Source organism: Camarhynchus parvulus, chromosome 5, assembly GCF_901933205.1.
Source record: "Camarhynchus parvulus chromosome 5, STF_HiC, whole genome shotgun sequence".
Taxonomy (NCBI): domain Eukaryota; kingdom Metazoa; phylum Chordata; class Aves; order Passeriformes; family Thraupidae; genus Camarhynchus; species Camarhynchus parvulus.
In genome coordinates this window covers 22,286,386-22,301,480 of record NC_044575.1, presented here as the reverse complement: position 1 = coordinate 22,301,480, position 15,095 = coordinate 22,286,386, and the positions used below count along the sequence as shown (strand labels likewise).

The window sequence follows — 15,095 nt, the reverse complement described above, 5'->3', positions numbered from 1 at the left end:
TAGTGTGTAAAGTTCCGTATCCCAAGTAAAAGGAAACTGGAGTGCCAAGGGAAATTTTTGCAGGCTAAGATTCACATATTTTGGCGCAATGGCATTAAAGTTAAGGGAGATACTTTTTTATTGCATGGCAATATTACTGTTTGCAATCCCCAGTAAAATTTGTCTTGCTCTAATAAAAGTACTACATAAAACATGATTCAATTTGAACTAGAAAATGGTAATAAAAGAGCAAGTCTGATTATTTAGTTAATGATCCTATTTGACATTCTTTCCCTGATGTGGCTCAAAACTCTGTTCCTACATTTCTTTCGAATGACCCAGTCCCCAAGCCTGCCATGTATAAGAAGAAAGTCTTTTAGCACAGTTCTGTGACTGTTTTTTTTTTCCAACATCTGAGTACCATATAGCCTTCACTATGCTTTGATTTTGCAAAACCTCCTGGTTGCAAATATCACTTCAGTTTTCTTATGGCTGCCAAGTGTCATGCATTTTTGCATAACTATTACAAACTCAGCAGCTCTCTCATCTGCCTGTTTTTCATCTTGATTTATAAACATCCAGCTGAGTTGTGAACAGACTGATGTTTAGTTCCAGGTTATTAGATTTTTGCATGTTGCTTTGATGCCAGCCAAAAGAGAAAAGATCTTACCTCTGATCTTGCTTCTGATGTCTGCAGCCATTAAGGAATGACACGGGGAAGCAAGCGGAAAAGAAAGTAAAGTTTAGTGGAGCGCTGCAGCAGAAACAAGAATGGAAAGGCAAATATTACCTTAAGATTGGTTTTTTCCTCCCTTTCTGCTCCTTTCCCAAGGCATCCAGATTATTCTACTGATAGGGAGCTGTACTTTCCCCAAGAAGAGGTGGCTGTACTTTGGTTCCAGATGAGCACTGAAACGGGAGGCAAACATTCTATTAAGTCTGTTAAGAAAGGGATGCACCATTTCAGTTTGTTAACTCTCAAATGACTAATGCAGGGCAGAAAGCCTTATTCTGTTCAGCTTCTTGATTCAACTACTGTATATTTTTGAAAGCATTTTTGGTGCTTTAACTGAAAGGGAATAAGCAATTAGGAATCTTTTACTTAATGAAGTCATCATTTCAGGCTGTTTCCTTTATCTGTTTTGCACTTACTTGTTTAGGAAGTACTTTCTCCTACCTCATGAACCAAATTTATCCAGGTGGAACTCCTAATTCTCAGAGTTTGTTATGTGTTATTTGCAAGTGTAAAAAACAATTCAATGTCACAAGTGCTTTCTTTTTATACCACATAAATTATGTCCTTCTAAATTCCATAGTCAGATCTTTTACTTCATTGCTTCCAAAGCTTCCAAAGATTCTCTTCCTGTTTTGTGTTTTTTTGGAATGAGGCTTCTGCAAGGATTATCGGTAGATTGTTAACTTATTACTATTCATTAACTGGGGTTTTATTAGAATAGGGTTCTATGGAGTCAACACAGTAAGTAAACAAGAGAAAATAAACCTTTACTATCACATGATTGTCCTTTTCATTTTCTGAAGTAATTTTTATCTTACAAAGACATTTCATTAGTTCAGATTAAACAAAGGTAGCTTCTCACTTCGCTGTGTTTCTGGTTAATGTATTATTCTAGTAGGACTGTAAAAGTGAAGACTGTTTTATCCATTGCTTATTAAAAGGAATCCATATATGTAATTTCCTTGGAGGAGTGCATTGTTTCTGTAATTGACTCTTTTATCATTCTAAAAGAGGAATCACCAATAAGTTTTTGTCTGTTTGACAGAAAATCTTGTATATATTTGTCAAGTACTCTGCTCTTTTTCTTTCAAGGTACAATTCCCTCTTTTGTTCAAAATAACATTGATTAAAAAAAATTACTGTATCTTTTTTGAAGCTTTCAAATGTAAAATGCTACAAGAACTATGAACACATTATTATTATTGTATCTAATATGAAGGAGTGCTTATTATTTTCAAACTGTATTTGTTACTTTTGATGTACTGTTGATTCTTTTATCTAGTTTAGAAAAGTAATTACTTCTGATTAGATTCTTAACTCCTGATAAACTCTTTCAAGGTCAGTGTTCTATGTATACCTTTAGCTTAAAAGCCCCCAAGTGCTGTGGGTATGGACTCCTCTGAGCCACTGCTGTTGTGATAACTGAACCTTTAGGTGTTCTTGTAGCATAATTCTGAGGAATATTTGGTCTCTGATACTAAAAGTACCTAAATTGGTGTTTTGATAGTTGTTTTTTACCTCTGACCAGAAGCTATGTAGTTGAAGAAGGATTAGTACTTAACTCTATTGTGTTTTTTGTTATTGTGTGTGTGTGCTTTGGGGTTTTTTTTCTTCAAGTAGAAATAAATTTAGTAACTACAGGGGTATAGGACCCTGAATTTGCCATAATTTTTATGTGGTTCACCTTAGGTGTTCTCTATGTAATTAGCTCTTCAAAGGAAACCAAATATTTTTTAATTGAAAAAAGTGCTCAGTTTTATTAGAGTAACAGTTAGGATAATTAACACTTTAAGTTTTGCAAACTCAGTGAATAGGGAAGAAAGAAGAAAAGGGAAAAAATGTTTACAAGGTTTTCTCTGCCCACATTATCATTGTGAGTGTACTGTTTCTTCTACTTGCTCACAGTTAATTCAGTGCCTTTCAGCCTTGAACTGCATGAAAAAGCTTATGTTTCTTTGGAAGATAGCAGGAATTTCCTTGAAATTTTGGAAGTTGTGATATTTTGCTATGGAATACTTTTAAAGAGCTGTTCAACTTATTTGTATTTTGTTTTCTCCAAATTTTCTGATCTGTGATTTTTCCAGTGATTATTCTAGTGAATTTTAAAATTTTGATTGAAAGAAAATTCCTTCCAAGGTTTCCTTAACGTATTCATGATTTTTATAAATGATAAAAATACATAAATTATAAAAGATATGAGAGAATATATTAATATTCTTCTATTAATTTTATTAAAATTAAGGTTAAATATTCTATCTTGGATTTATTTTTAATTTTTTTCCATTTCAAAGTTTTGCCTGATATTTTGAATAGGGAGTAATGCTTAGAGAGGGGTAAACAATTATTTGACAAAACTGCTAAATGGCTGAATTGCTTTAATTGATTATGCAGATTTATATCTCTCATTCAACATGTATAACATCTTTCAACTGCAAATTTGATGGTATCTGTAAATATTAATGAATCAACTTCAAACATAATTTTGAAGTTGGCAAATATTGACAAGGGAAATTGGGGCCTGGTGAGACTGACTTGTAAAATGTACTGATAAAATCAGTACAGAGCCTAAAATATTCTTTGATTTAATTCTTTGGTTGCTAGATCACATTGTATCTTAATCTAGATATAGTGAAAGATGGTAGTTAAAAATATTCTTATTGAGTGATTGATCTTTGTGGATAATCTGTGATTAGCTAAATAACAAGTAGAAAATGTGGTATTTTAGGAGAAAACATTAGATTATTTCTCACTCTTATGATGAAGAGTAAATCAAAAGAAAGTTGTTATTACAGAATGTGAAATTAAAGGGATTTCTTTTTTTCTTTCAAACAGTTACTAATCTCACTGACTGCTGGAATAGTGGAATTACATGTTAACCTCCAACCTCCATGATGCAGTTGTGTGTCCTTCCTTCTGTCACGGACAGGGTAAGCCGTTCTTCATGCGTGTCACAAAGTTAGAATTTTTTAAAATGTCCTGCTGTTTATGTGACTGATAAAATACATTCTATGTTTGCATGTTATGCCTTTTAGAATAATATTTTTTTACACACCAAAAGCTGTAAAAGTTATTTTATTTCATGGAATCTCATCATAGCTGGCTTTAGGAAGTTTCTTTGGGGATCTTCTAGCCCAACTCCAGTGATCAAGGTAGGGTTGATTGGAGTTCCTTGCTTGGATCTTTGCCCAGCCTCCCAGGATGGAGACTTCACTGAAACTTTTTGCTGCACTTTCACCAGTGTGGCCATGTGATGTACTAAATGCAAAGAATTTAATCCAATGTGACATGTTGTATAGAACAAGCTATCATGGGAACTTTTAATAATGAACTATTTCTTTGGTCATGAAAAATGAATAACTAGAAATTGTCCTGCAGATTTATTTTTCTAGATGTTTTGAGTCAATCTTTTCTACTTTCTATTTTTTCAAAAATTTTGTGTCAAACATTTGTATTTATTATAGCCACTCTTTTTTTTTTGAGGAATCATTTCCATTAACATCTGATTGATTTATTGATGTGAAACTTCCTAAGTATGTGGGTTTTGGTTTTGTGGGCTTTTTTTTTTGTTTGTTTTATCTTCATTTTGTTTTGGATTTGTTTCTGTTTTTTTCTTAATGGTGGATATTTACACTTGCAAAGAATAAAAATCCAGAAATTACCTGAATAATTTGTACCATTTTGAACAGCAAGGAGGTAATGTAATGGAATAGAATAAAATATAAAGTAATATTAGAAATTATTTTGGGTTGAAAGAACTAAGACCTTGTTCAGTGCTTCAAAGATTATTATTCTTGATAACAACTCAGGTATTTGTGGTACTTAGGGATCACTGATGGAGGAGGAGGAGGCTTATAGGAAATAATTGCATACATTCCTTAATTACCTTCCTACATGATTCTGATTGAACTTAGGCTTGTGAGGGAAATTGCACTTATTATTCTCTCAGCTTCAGTTTTTCTGCTACACACCACCTTAAGAACTTGAAAAAAACAGTAGCCACCTTGGTTTGGTGATCACTGTATTGTCTTTTTAGGATATTTATTCATGCTACTCTGGTTGCAAATGAAGCAACTCTTGAGCTGTTGATGATCTCTTACTTTGTATTTTACATGTGCTCATCCTGTTGATTTATTTTGGTTGCATCAGTAAATACTGACTTCCTAAAAGAAGAATAAATTTGTCACAAGATTACTAATTGATCATTTTGAATATTTGTCTATTTATTCTTTTGCCTTCCATTCTGAAGGTGTTTTCATTTCAAATTTTTGCAAAGTTGTTAGCAGGTATAAAATACCTGTTAAATTGAAAATAGTTTCTGTGGTGCTCAGCTGAGCATTTTACATCAAATACACACTATAAGCTCCAAAATAATACCAGGATCTTCCCCTGCATTCCCTTGCTTTGAATGTTTTGTCTGTATTATAATATGTATTGTGCTAAAGCTTCTAAATGAGTCTTCAGATGACTCATCTCAAGTTGATAATCTTGCTTTTAGACTTGAGGTTTTAATTCCTCAAGTCCTTTTAATTTACCTTCATAATCTCTGTAAGTCTGAAAAATCATCAAGCTTCTACATTCTGTGACAGAACCTCTTCAGTAAAATTTCAGGAAGGATAAATCGCATTGTGTCTTTCTCCAAAGCTTGTTCTGATTGATTAAGATTTTGTTTTCTAACCAAATGAGTGGCCCTAGAGCTTTGACACAGTTATGGAAGTCCCTCAGTACCATCTCTTCCTTCTCAAATGTTTAATTTGAGAATAATCTGCAGATTATATCAGATGCATAGATGTATTTATTAATATACAAATGTAAGGGACTATATGAAGAGAATATCATGCAAATGGCTCAGAGCAATCTGTACAGGTATAAAATTAGACTTTTACAGAGAGGAACACTAGTAAAGAGGGAGTTGTGGATATACGAGTAAATAGTGAGTGAGTCTGAGTATGTCTACTTATGGCCTCTGATATATGTGAATAGAAGTTAAGAAAAAAAAGTAAATTTCTACAATAATTAAATATATATATGGAATACTATGAATTTTATGTCCTTGTTCCAGAAAAAGAGGAAATGGATAGTTTTTATGGGGAGAAAGAGTATAACTAAACCAGTGAGCTTGACTAGGAAACTAAATGAACTTCATTTTGGATACTTATAGAACACAAACATTAATACATGCTCTGTCAATGGGTTTCTGTTCTCTGGTTGAAGAAAACAATAGATATAATTTGTATGTTAATAAAGGTAATTGAAAAGTTATAGATTAATGAAATGCTTTCCAAATTGTTTCCAGTCACGATTCTAAAAATGTTTGCAACTAAATGGGAAAAGGTGTCTTGGGATTGATATATATGAATACTAGAATTACAAATAATTACCAGTCCTGGCTTGATCACAGTAGTGTGCGAAGCATGGAGAAAAATTTCAAAGAAATGATGGTTAACAAAGTAGAGGTAGATATAAATAGGAAATTAGATAAATGCAGAATAGATTTGTTACCAAATATTTTTTGATCTGTATTATTTTGTGTTTACTTACTGTTTCAAGGGGGTCAATTTCCCAATGAAACACAGTTGGGGAGATAATGTGTACATATCCCTTTCAGCATTTCTTGGCACATAGGAAATTTTATATGGAGTGAGAGAAATTGTGGATGAAAATAGAATCATTTGTTGGAAAAGGAAGTAGCTGAAGGGATGAAGTGACAGGGACTTCTGCTGCAAGGAAGAGCATCAGCCTGGAGGAGAGACCCTGTTAGTGCAATTGATTACATGTGTTATTCACCTTGGATGTTTTCAGTAGTGACAATGTCACAAAAATATAATAGTTTATAATGAAATATAGGTCACAAAATAGAGGAGGGTTCTGATGGGGTCAGAAAAATGTACAAGCGTTTTTTATGTGGTATACTGCAGTGGTAGAATGGGATAAAGTGTAATAACATAAAAAGGATGAAAAATAACAATTTTTTTATATAAGATAGGAGCTTATAAATTTGAAGAGAGAGAGATGCAAAAAGGTTTGAATGTATTATGTCCTTGTAAAATGGTTGCTGACTGCCAGAGCAAAGCGGCCATGAAAAGAGAAATCCTGGTTTGGATGCATCACACAAGGCAGGTCCAAGAGAGAAAAGCAAGTATTTGGTTCATATGAGACACCAGCAATGCCTTGTGTTACATGCAGAATTTTGATTCAATTACTGTGTAAGTCTTCATAAAGAATGCATTGCATACACCGTGAATAATATTTGTAAGGTTTGCTTATTTTTATCAAACTCTACAGAAGGATTTACTTGTTACTTTTGTCCTTTGATCCTTAGTTTTATTTTAATATCCTAAAAGGATTATTTCCTTAGGCTCTAATCCTTTGTCAGAGGCTGTGCCATCACATTATTCTTAAATAGGAACTGGAATCAGAAAGTTGGTTTTAATTTTCATTTTTATGAGAGCACAACAGGCTAACATTACTTAGAGTAGAATACTTTCCTAAGAAGGTAATTTTTGTTAGTGAAATCTTAAAAATATGAAATCTTAAAAATATGTTTTAAGTTTACTTTTAAGGGAAACTAACAATGTTTTGAGGATTCAGTGTAAGTTGTATATCTGCTGTAACATGCTTTTTGAGTGTTTCAGAGTTAATGGTAAGTCATTGTGATGGCTCTTAGAGTGGAATGAATTTCATGTTTTTTACATTGTACAATTTTAGGTGATGTACATACCTTAAATATAGTCCTGTATATGTTAGCTAAAGTGATGTGTGTGTTTTACTTTTGGAGTAATTTTCTCCTTTTCAGCTTACATAAGGTATGCTGTTTTCCTAGGCCAGTAGGTGGTTGAGCCAAAAGTAGTCTTGCTTAGTTTGCTTTGAATTTAATCTAAAATAACTTGAAACTGTACATTGCCAAGAAAAATCATAATGCTATTCTGGGGTTGTAATTCTGTAGGAAGCAAAAAATACACAAGGAGAAAATACATACTGCGTCACTGAATTTACTATTGAAAGCATGTTTGAAATAGTCCATTAAAAAGAACCTTATTCAAGACATAGATGTCTTTTCATTTGAAATGGTATAGTATTGGTCTATTCAATTTTTAAAGTGTCTTTTAAAGCTTTAAATAACTTGAAGGCTTTATAGGAGCAAGATGAAGAAAGGTAGTATGGGGTTTTTTGGTGTTTTTTGGACTAGATTAATAATTTTTGCTATAGCAAAATAACTTCAACATTGATGCACATTATTTCTCATTAAGATATTGATGCTACGCTTCAGTCACTTTTTTTAGTTATCATTTTAATCGAGTCTCTTTAGTGTTTCATTTAGTTGTTTTCACTTCGTCATTCAGTGCATTCCATTGCAGCAATGTTGGTTTTTAACCAAATTTTTCCTGTTAATTTGGCAACAAAACTTTTTCCCATTCTTACAATCAGCTGTGGCTTACATGCGTAGTATGCACAATTTGATTGCCCAATTAAGGCTTGAAGCAGACCCTTATTTTAGGTAAATATTCTGTCTCCCCTTCGTGGAGTCTAAATAAGTTTGTGACATTAACCACATTTTCTGTGCTATACACTCACAATAAATAAATTTTAACTTGAGTTCCTTTCTCATGGTGTTATTTTTCATTCAACTGATGCATTGAACATTATGTATTCCCAATGATTTATGGTAGCCACTACTTACAGACCTATTTTGTTTCATTAGATAATGCTGCAAATTTTGTAGTGACTTTTTATAATAAATCTACAAGATTAAATTAAACCTGAAAAATAGCTTACTGTACGTGATGCTTTCAACTCAGCATTTGCTTTTAATGTTATTTCATTCTTATTCTACAAAACCTTTTCCTCATGTTGGTTTGATGTCTTTAGTAGCTGAAGTAACAAATCAATTTGTAAGGAGTGATAGAGAACTTCTACATTTAAAACCAAAAAGCATTCATTTTAATCAACATCAATGTGCTGTTTATTTCTCATTATTTTGAGAAAATTTTATAGATACCTAGTCTCTTCATCTTCTCTCTCAGGGAGCCAGGAGACCTTTTAAATTTGTGTATGGAAGATTTGCACTGTTAATGTCATGCCAAATTGCTTTATTTCATGGCAGCTAAAAGTTGTGTCTTTACAAGCATACATTGAGGAATGACTGAAGGTTACCAATTTCACTGTGGCATCTGCAGTCCCACACTGATACTGGCATTAAAGCTGGCTTTGATTTACTGTACTGATGGAAGCTGCTGCTAGTACTGAGCTTTGCCTTGCCTAGCACCTGTGACTGGGATTTCTGTGGTTGCTAGCTGGGCTCTTGTAAATGGGACATGATTTACCTGAGGGATCAGGTTGAAAAACCCTCTTAACTGTGAGTAGTGATGAAATGTGTTAAGAAAATTAGCTTGAAAGATTGCTCTAGAGCTGCTGGGAAGAATAGAGGAACACATTCTTTTTCATTCCATATATCCAGGGTAAGCCTTTTGAAAGAGATAGAGATTTTTTTTTTACATTATTTTAGAGAGTAACATTGTAAGAATGTAGTTGACCATTCTCAGGATCCCCTAGAAAGGAAACAAGAACTAATCTAAAATTGAAGGAAAAAATTAGCTAATTACCAATATACTATGTAATGTATTTATGCCCTGGAAAATGCAAGTTTATGGGTAAATCTAATCAAATGTAAGACAAGAAATCATGCTAAATCTCAGGGGATAACTAACTACTAAATTAAAATTTGTGGCTTTTTCTGGTAAAATAAAACTAACATATTATTCTTAGATAAAGGACCTTCCCTATATAATTATAACAGAAATTTATAACACTACCAACTGCTATTTAGGTATTTTTCTGTCTCTTGCTTAATAAAATATATTTATTGGTACTGCTCTGCCCCACCTTTTAGGTTTGATGGACTCTTATTTAGATGTTCATTGTCAGATGGTGTTGATAACCATGTTATGATCCATGACAGGTTTGAATTGCTGCATTTGTGGGCTGCTGCTGTGGGTTTTTTTTCCTAACTCAAGGCTCATGCTTTCTGTCTTGGCAGTCTTGAACTTAGTTTACAGTATAAAACATCATAAACAGCTGTAGAAAATTAAACAAGTATAAATATTGACATTACCTCTTGACTTTCTGTCAGGCAGATAGCTGTGGCATATGTCTGCATGTGGAGATCTCAGAAACCTGAGACAAGCTATAAAAAATGAACAGTTTTAAAAATGTGATGATTTTTCCTTTGTTTTGATTTATATAAAGAACTTGTGTGAACTTTGAAATAATGAATCACTGAATGATAAAATGGTTTGGTTGGAAGGAACCTTAAGGATCATCTAGTTCCAGCTGCCCTGCCATGAGCGGGGATGCCACTAGGTCAGGTTGCTCAAAGTTCCATCCAGCCTGGCTTTGAACTCTTCCAGAGAGGGCACATCCAGCGATACTGGGTATCTCATCCCTGGAATGTCAAATACGTTGACATTTTGCATTTCCAGAACAGTATGAAATAAAAGAATTTGTGTGAAAGCTACATTACAGTACAGTGTTGATAGTTAAGTGCTGTTGGAACTCATGTATAATTAGATACACCACATTTGAGATACAGGCTTTTTAATGGTTTTTTTCAGAATGTTCTTCCTATTCATTCAGCTAGTTTAGCATCTCTCCTTTATATTTAACTCTACTGTGACCTAACTTATGAAAAGAACAATGAAATCTTCGGAGATTGATAGAAATCTGATAAAACCTGTGAGGACTTTGTTGCAATTAGCCCAGTGCTGAACTGATACTTCATAAAATTACCAATCACAGCTAAAGCCCATTCGTAATGGGCCTCAAAGGTCATTTATACACAACTCTGCACACTGATGAACTGATTTTTTCCCCATTTTCTTTTCATTAAACATCTTGATGACCCCCAGATCATTGCTATCAGACTTTTTCACCTCATGTTTCACCTTGTTTTCCAAACAGTTATGAATATGTGTGGGTGCAGAGAGGTCCCTGCTCACTCTTTCCACTTAAACTGATTGTCTGGTCTTACTGTACATTTCTTCTCTTCTAATGGGGTGGGCACTCACATGAGGATCTTTCTTCTTCCATTCAGCTTAGGTTTTTTTGGAACAATTTGGGAATCTTGTTGAATGCCATTTGAAAATAGACATTCATCAAATAAATTACGTAATGATTAGAACTGGTTCTGTCTTGCCTGTGTGTTTATTTACATCTTCAAAGCAACTTTAATAAATTTATGGGGCACAATTTGTCTTTCTAAAAGTAATGTTAGTACTTTTATACTTCGATTACTTTCATCCTTATGTCTGCAGATTTATTTCATCTTATTATTTCTGCCAGTTTGGCTGACACAAATATATTTTTTCCTGGTCTGTAATTGCAGGATTCCATGCTGTAGACCTTAGAAATAATTCAGTTTACTTTTTAAATTTTCCATTCCTTTGCTACAAAGTCATTATGAGTAAGAGGTTGCACACCTCTGTTAATAATTAAACTATTGCCTTCTTTAACTTCTTTAGAACTGTTGGAAGAATACCGTCTGTTCCTGATGACTTTTTATATCAATTTTGTGGATTTTTGATTGTCTGATCTACTAACACTGTTGATTGAGACAGACCAACATTGCCTCTGGTAAAGAAGATACCTGATTTGTGAGTCTGCTTAAGCTTATATTTTATGAAAAACAGATTGGGAAAAAAGTCAATATTTTGCTTGCAAAGTGCTCTGTAAACAATTCTGTCCCATCTTACCAGTCATAAGTGGATTTTCTTTTTTGTCTCTTTTAAATATATACAAACTACCCCTCTTCTCAAGATAACTTGAGAAATTTTTCAGCATTTTCAGTGCTGTTGAAAACACTGAGCATTTTCAAGGTTAGAGTTATTGTATCTGGAAGTGTGTGCTCCAGACATATTTCCATAACTGGATGAGTTTGGAAGTTACTGCAATTTAGGAAGATTTTGCTCTAGACTTTAAATGGGAACAGAATAAAATAACTAAATGAAATTAAAAAGAAGTTAAGGTGAAAGAAGCATCAAACAGAAAAGAATAATTTGGGAGAAGGTAAATGTGGATGGTATCTCAGAGGAAATACCATGAATTTAGAGATTTGAGAATTCAAAAAAGGGGCTACTTTGAAAACTGAGTCAGAATGGCATATATGTGTCCTTAAAAAAAGATAGAGATGTTACATTGCTGAGAAAGAGGAGGAAAGGGGAGAAGTACTTAAAGAAGACTCTGGATATGCTGTCAGTTAAAATTTGATCTAGATAGATGAGGAAATTTGTTCCTTAGTAGAATATTTTGCCAAGTAGAAAATGAGGTGATTTTGCATTTTTTAAAATGGCATGATGTTTTTTTGTTGTTTTTTTTTTTGTTGGTTTTTTTTTTTTTTTTTTTTTTTTTTGTGAGAGAAAGTATTACCTTTGGAGCATTTTTTTCTTTTTTTATAGTTTTAATAATAACAACTTGTCAAAATATGTTTGATAGTTTTGAAACAGCAGAGAAGTTTTTCTAAAGTCATGCCTGATTTTTAAATACTTGCAAATAACAGAATATACTGTTAAAATGGCTATAACTCATTTGTTAGAGTGGCAGTCATGATAAAAATAGAGAAGACAGTTAATAAAAGTGAAAAAAATGAAGATGTATTTGTAATTAAATAAAAGCTATTTGTTGATAGTAAAGGAAAATGTTAAGTTTACCAGAGTGACTTTTAAGCTATTTTAATGTCTGAAATGGCACATGAAATGGTAAATATTTCTCTTATAAAAAGCAGCATTTCTTCTGGCTGTTTCAAAGCCAGGATTAATTGCATAGTCTTTCATTCGTGAATTCAGCATAATGTTCTGTGGAAAGTTAAAAGCTTTTTTCTTTGTCTCTGTGACAGAAAGTACTAACATTGTCAATTGTCATTCTTGAATTTTAATGAAAATACATTTAGCTCAATTGCAGTCCACTATATTTTTACGTATCAGAATTATAATTTCAGATTTATTTTTATTTTTTCCTGCAGAATATAAATGAAGAATGATGCAATATTAATGCTTTCTATGTGCAGCCTTATAAGAATCTTCTTTAAGGAGTTGCAGTAAGACAAACACTGAAAATAGTTTTTCTCTGGTACAATGTGTTGAAGCAGAGGAGCTGGAATTGTCCACCTTTGTACAAGCTAAGAAAATGTTTTCTGTTTTGTGAGTGGAAGCAGCTCTGGAGTGAATTGAACTTCTGAAAATGCGGCCATGGACTGGTTCCTGGCGTTGGATTATGCTCATCCTCTTTGCCTGGGGAACTTTGCTGTTCTATATTGGAGGGCACCTGGTACGAGATAGCGAGCACCCAGATCACTCCAGCCGGGAGCTGTCCAAGATCCTCGCTAAGCTGGAACGGTTAAAGCAGCAAAATGAAGACTTAAGGCGCATGGCAGAATCTCTCAGGTAGGATCTCAAAGTAAATAAAACTACTCAGAAAATGTTTGAAATACGAAATAGCAGAATTTAAGTTGTAAGGGTTGTTTGTGGGAATTTTTGCAAGATTATATTTCACATTTAAAAGTATATATTAATGTTTTAATCTGTGTTCTAAGTAGATGAAAATATATTGCAAAACCTTTAAATAAATAATGTACATTTAGTTCTGGTCTAATGTAATCATTACTTAAGAGGCATTTAATGATGTGGAAGTGTTACTGTCACAATAACAGAGTTCTGTAGGTGATTCACCCCTCAATGCCAACTTCAAACAAGTGCAATTATTATGACATTCATACAAATTAGAACATCTAGTTCTTTATACTTCTGCATGCAGTAATTGGAAGAGCTCATTTTAAAATTGCTGAAAACATTTGTACAGCTTGTTGAAGATAAATGCTGACTTGCTGAAGATGATCTGCAATAGATTGCTGCATTATACAAATTCTTTTATCTAAGTTTTCTTCTTCGCGTTGCTGCTAAACTTGTAGAAACACTTGCAAAACAGTAGGATCATCTCCTTTTTTACAATTACCCTGAAATATTGAAAATATTGAAAATATAAAAGTCATTGAAATATAACAGATTCAAATTACACAGTGGCTAGAAGACAGTAAATGATTTTACTGGTGGCAGGGTACTGTTTGCCACTCAAGAAGGAGGCAGTAGAGGCAGGACATGCTAAATAGAGGCTAAACTATATTTTAGGCAGTCATTATTTTTCTAAATACCTTTCAATATTTTACTAACCTTTAGTGAAATATCTATATTCAGATAAATATTGCATTTTTGGTGAGTAAGGTTTAAGTGATAGCTTATGCTGTTGATAATTTCCCATGCTTTATAAAAAGAAAAACCTCAGTTTATATCTACTTTAAACATGCTGCAGTATTTCAACATTCCTTCTCTATGATTCCATTAATGGTGTCAGGGTGCTGGAATTAGATGCAGAACTCTGTTGACTGGACTCTGCTCAGCTTTTCTGGAATATGTTGTTCAACAATGTTTCTGAGACATTTCCTCAGAGTGTTTGTATATCATAACCACAGGAGGATCTGAAATTCTGGCATGAGAAAGCCTAAATGACTTTAAATAGCAGCTGAACAACCACTCATGTCCAGGTTCAGTAGTCAGTGCTCTCCAGGAGTGAGCCAGCTTGAGACTGGAAGACCTTCAGGCATAGTTTTTTTCTGGAAGTAATCTGAGACTGGTGAATTACTGGGCTTTGAGGGAAATGATGCATGACAATATAGGGCCTTTTCATTATTTTTTCTGAGCCAAACCCTTGGTACTGTTTACATAGAAACATCACAAATAGGTTTTAGAAATATCCTGGTCAACCTGTGTTATTAAAGTATTATAATATAAATGTGGTACAGAATTTCAGTATCTCATTTCTTTGTTTGCCAGACAGAATAAGCTGTGTTGAAAATAGCTGTTAGCTTTAAAATTGTCCCGTTTATAGTTTTGTAGCAGTGTGTCTGTTTAAAACGAGGCATTAACCAGCAGTCCATGGATTGAGTATCTGTGTCCTGGAAGAGGTCGCTGCTGCTGTGAGCATATATTATAGAAACAAAACACCTCTTAACTTCAGAAATCCAATTAGACAGAAAAGATTACTTTTGCTCCTGTTTACACCTTAAAGTAAAGATGTAATTTATTTTAGGCTTTACTGATCAAAGACAGAAAGACTGGAACTATTATTTGAATATGATTTAATTGCTAGAATATTTTGATTTGTACTGAATTCTTTAATTACTGATAGTGTCAGTTAAATCTGAGTGGTAAGACAACACTCTCTACATCAATAGAGCTCATAACAGGCATGAGGTAAAAACTTGGTTTTGATGCCCTTTTCCACTAAGATTTTGTATCTAGAGAACAAATCAGCACATAAATAATTTTGTGTGGTTAAA

The 15,095-nt window shown here is 33.3% G+C and overlaps 1 protein-coding gene across 1 annotated transcript in view; it reads left to right on the top strand.

The window, feature by feature from the left end:
• The window catches only part of FUT8 (fucosyltransferase 8), a 97,197-nt gene that overhangs the window by 38,721 nt on the left and 43,381 nt on the right, over window positions 1–15,095 (top strand). The window contains 3 exon segments of the mRNA XM_030948655.1: window positions 3,548–3,642; window positions 11,230–11,361; window positions 12,726–13,146. Of these exon segments, the coding sequence (XP_030804515.1) occupies window positions 12,944–13,146 (203 nt within the window). The 5' untranslated portion in view covers window positions 3,548–3,642; window positions 11,230–11,361; window positions 12,726–12,943.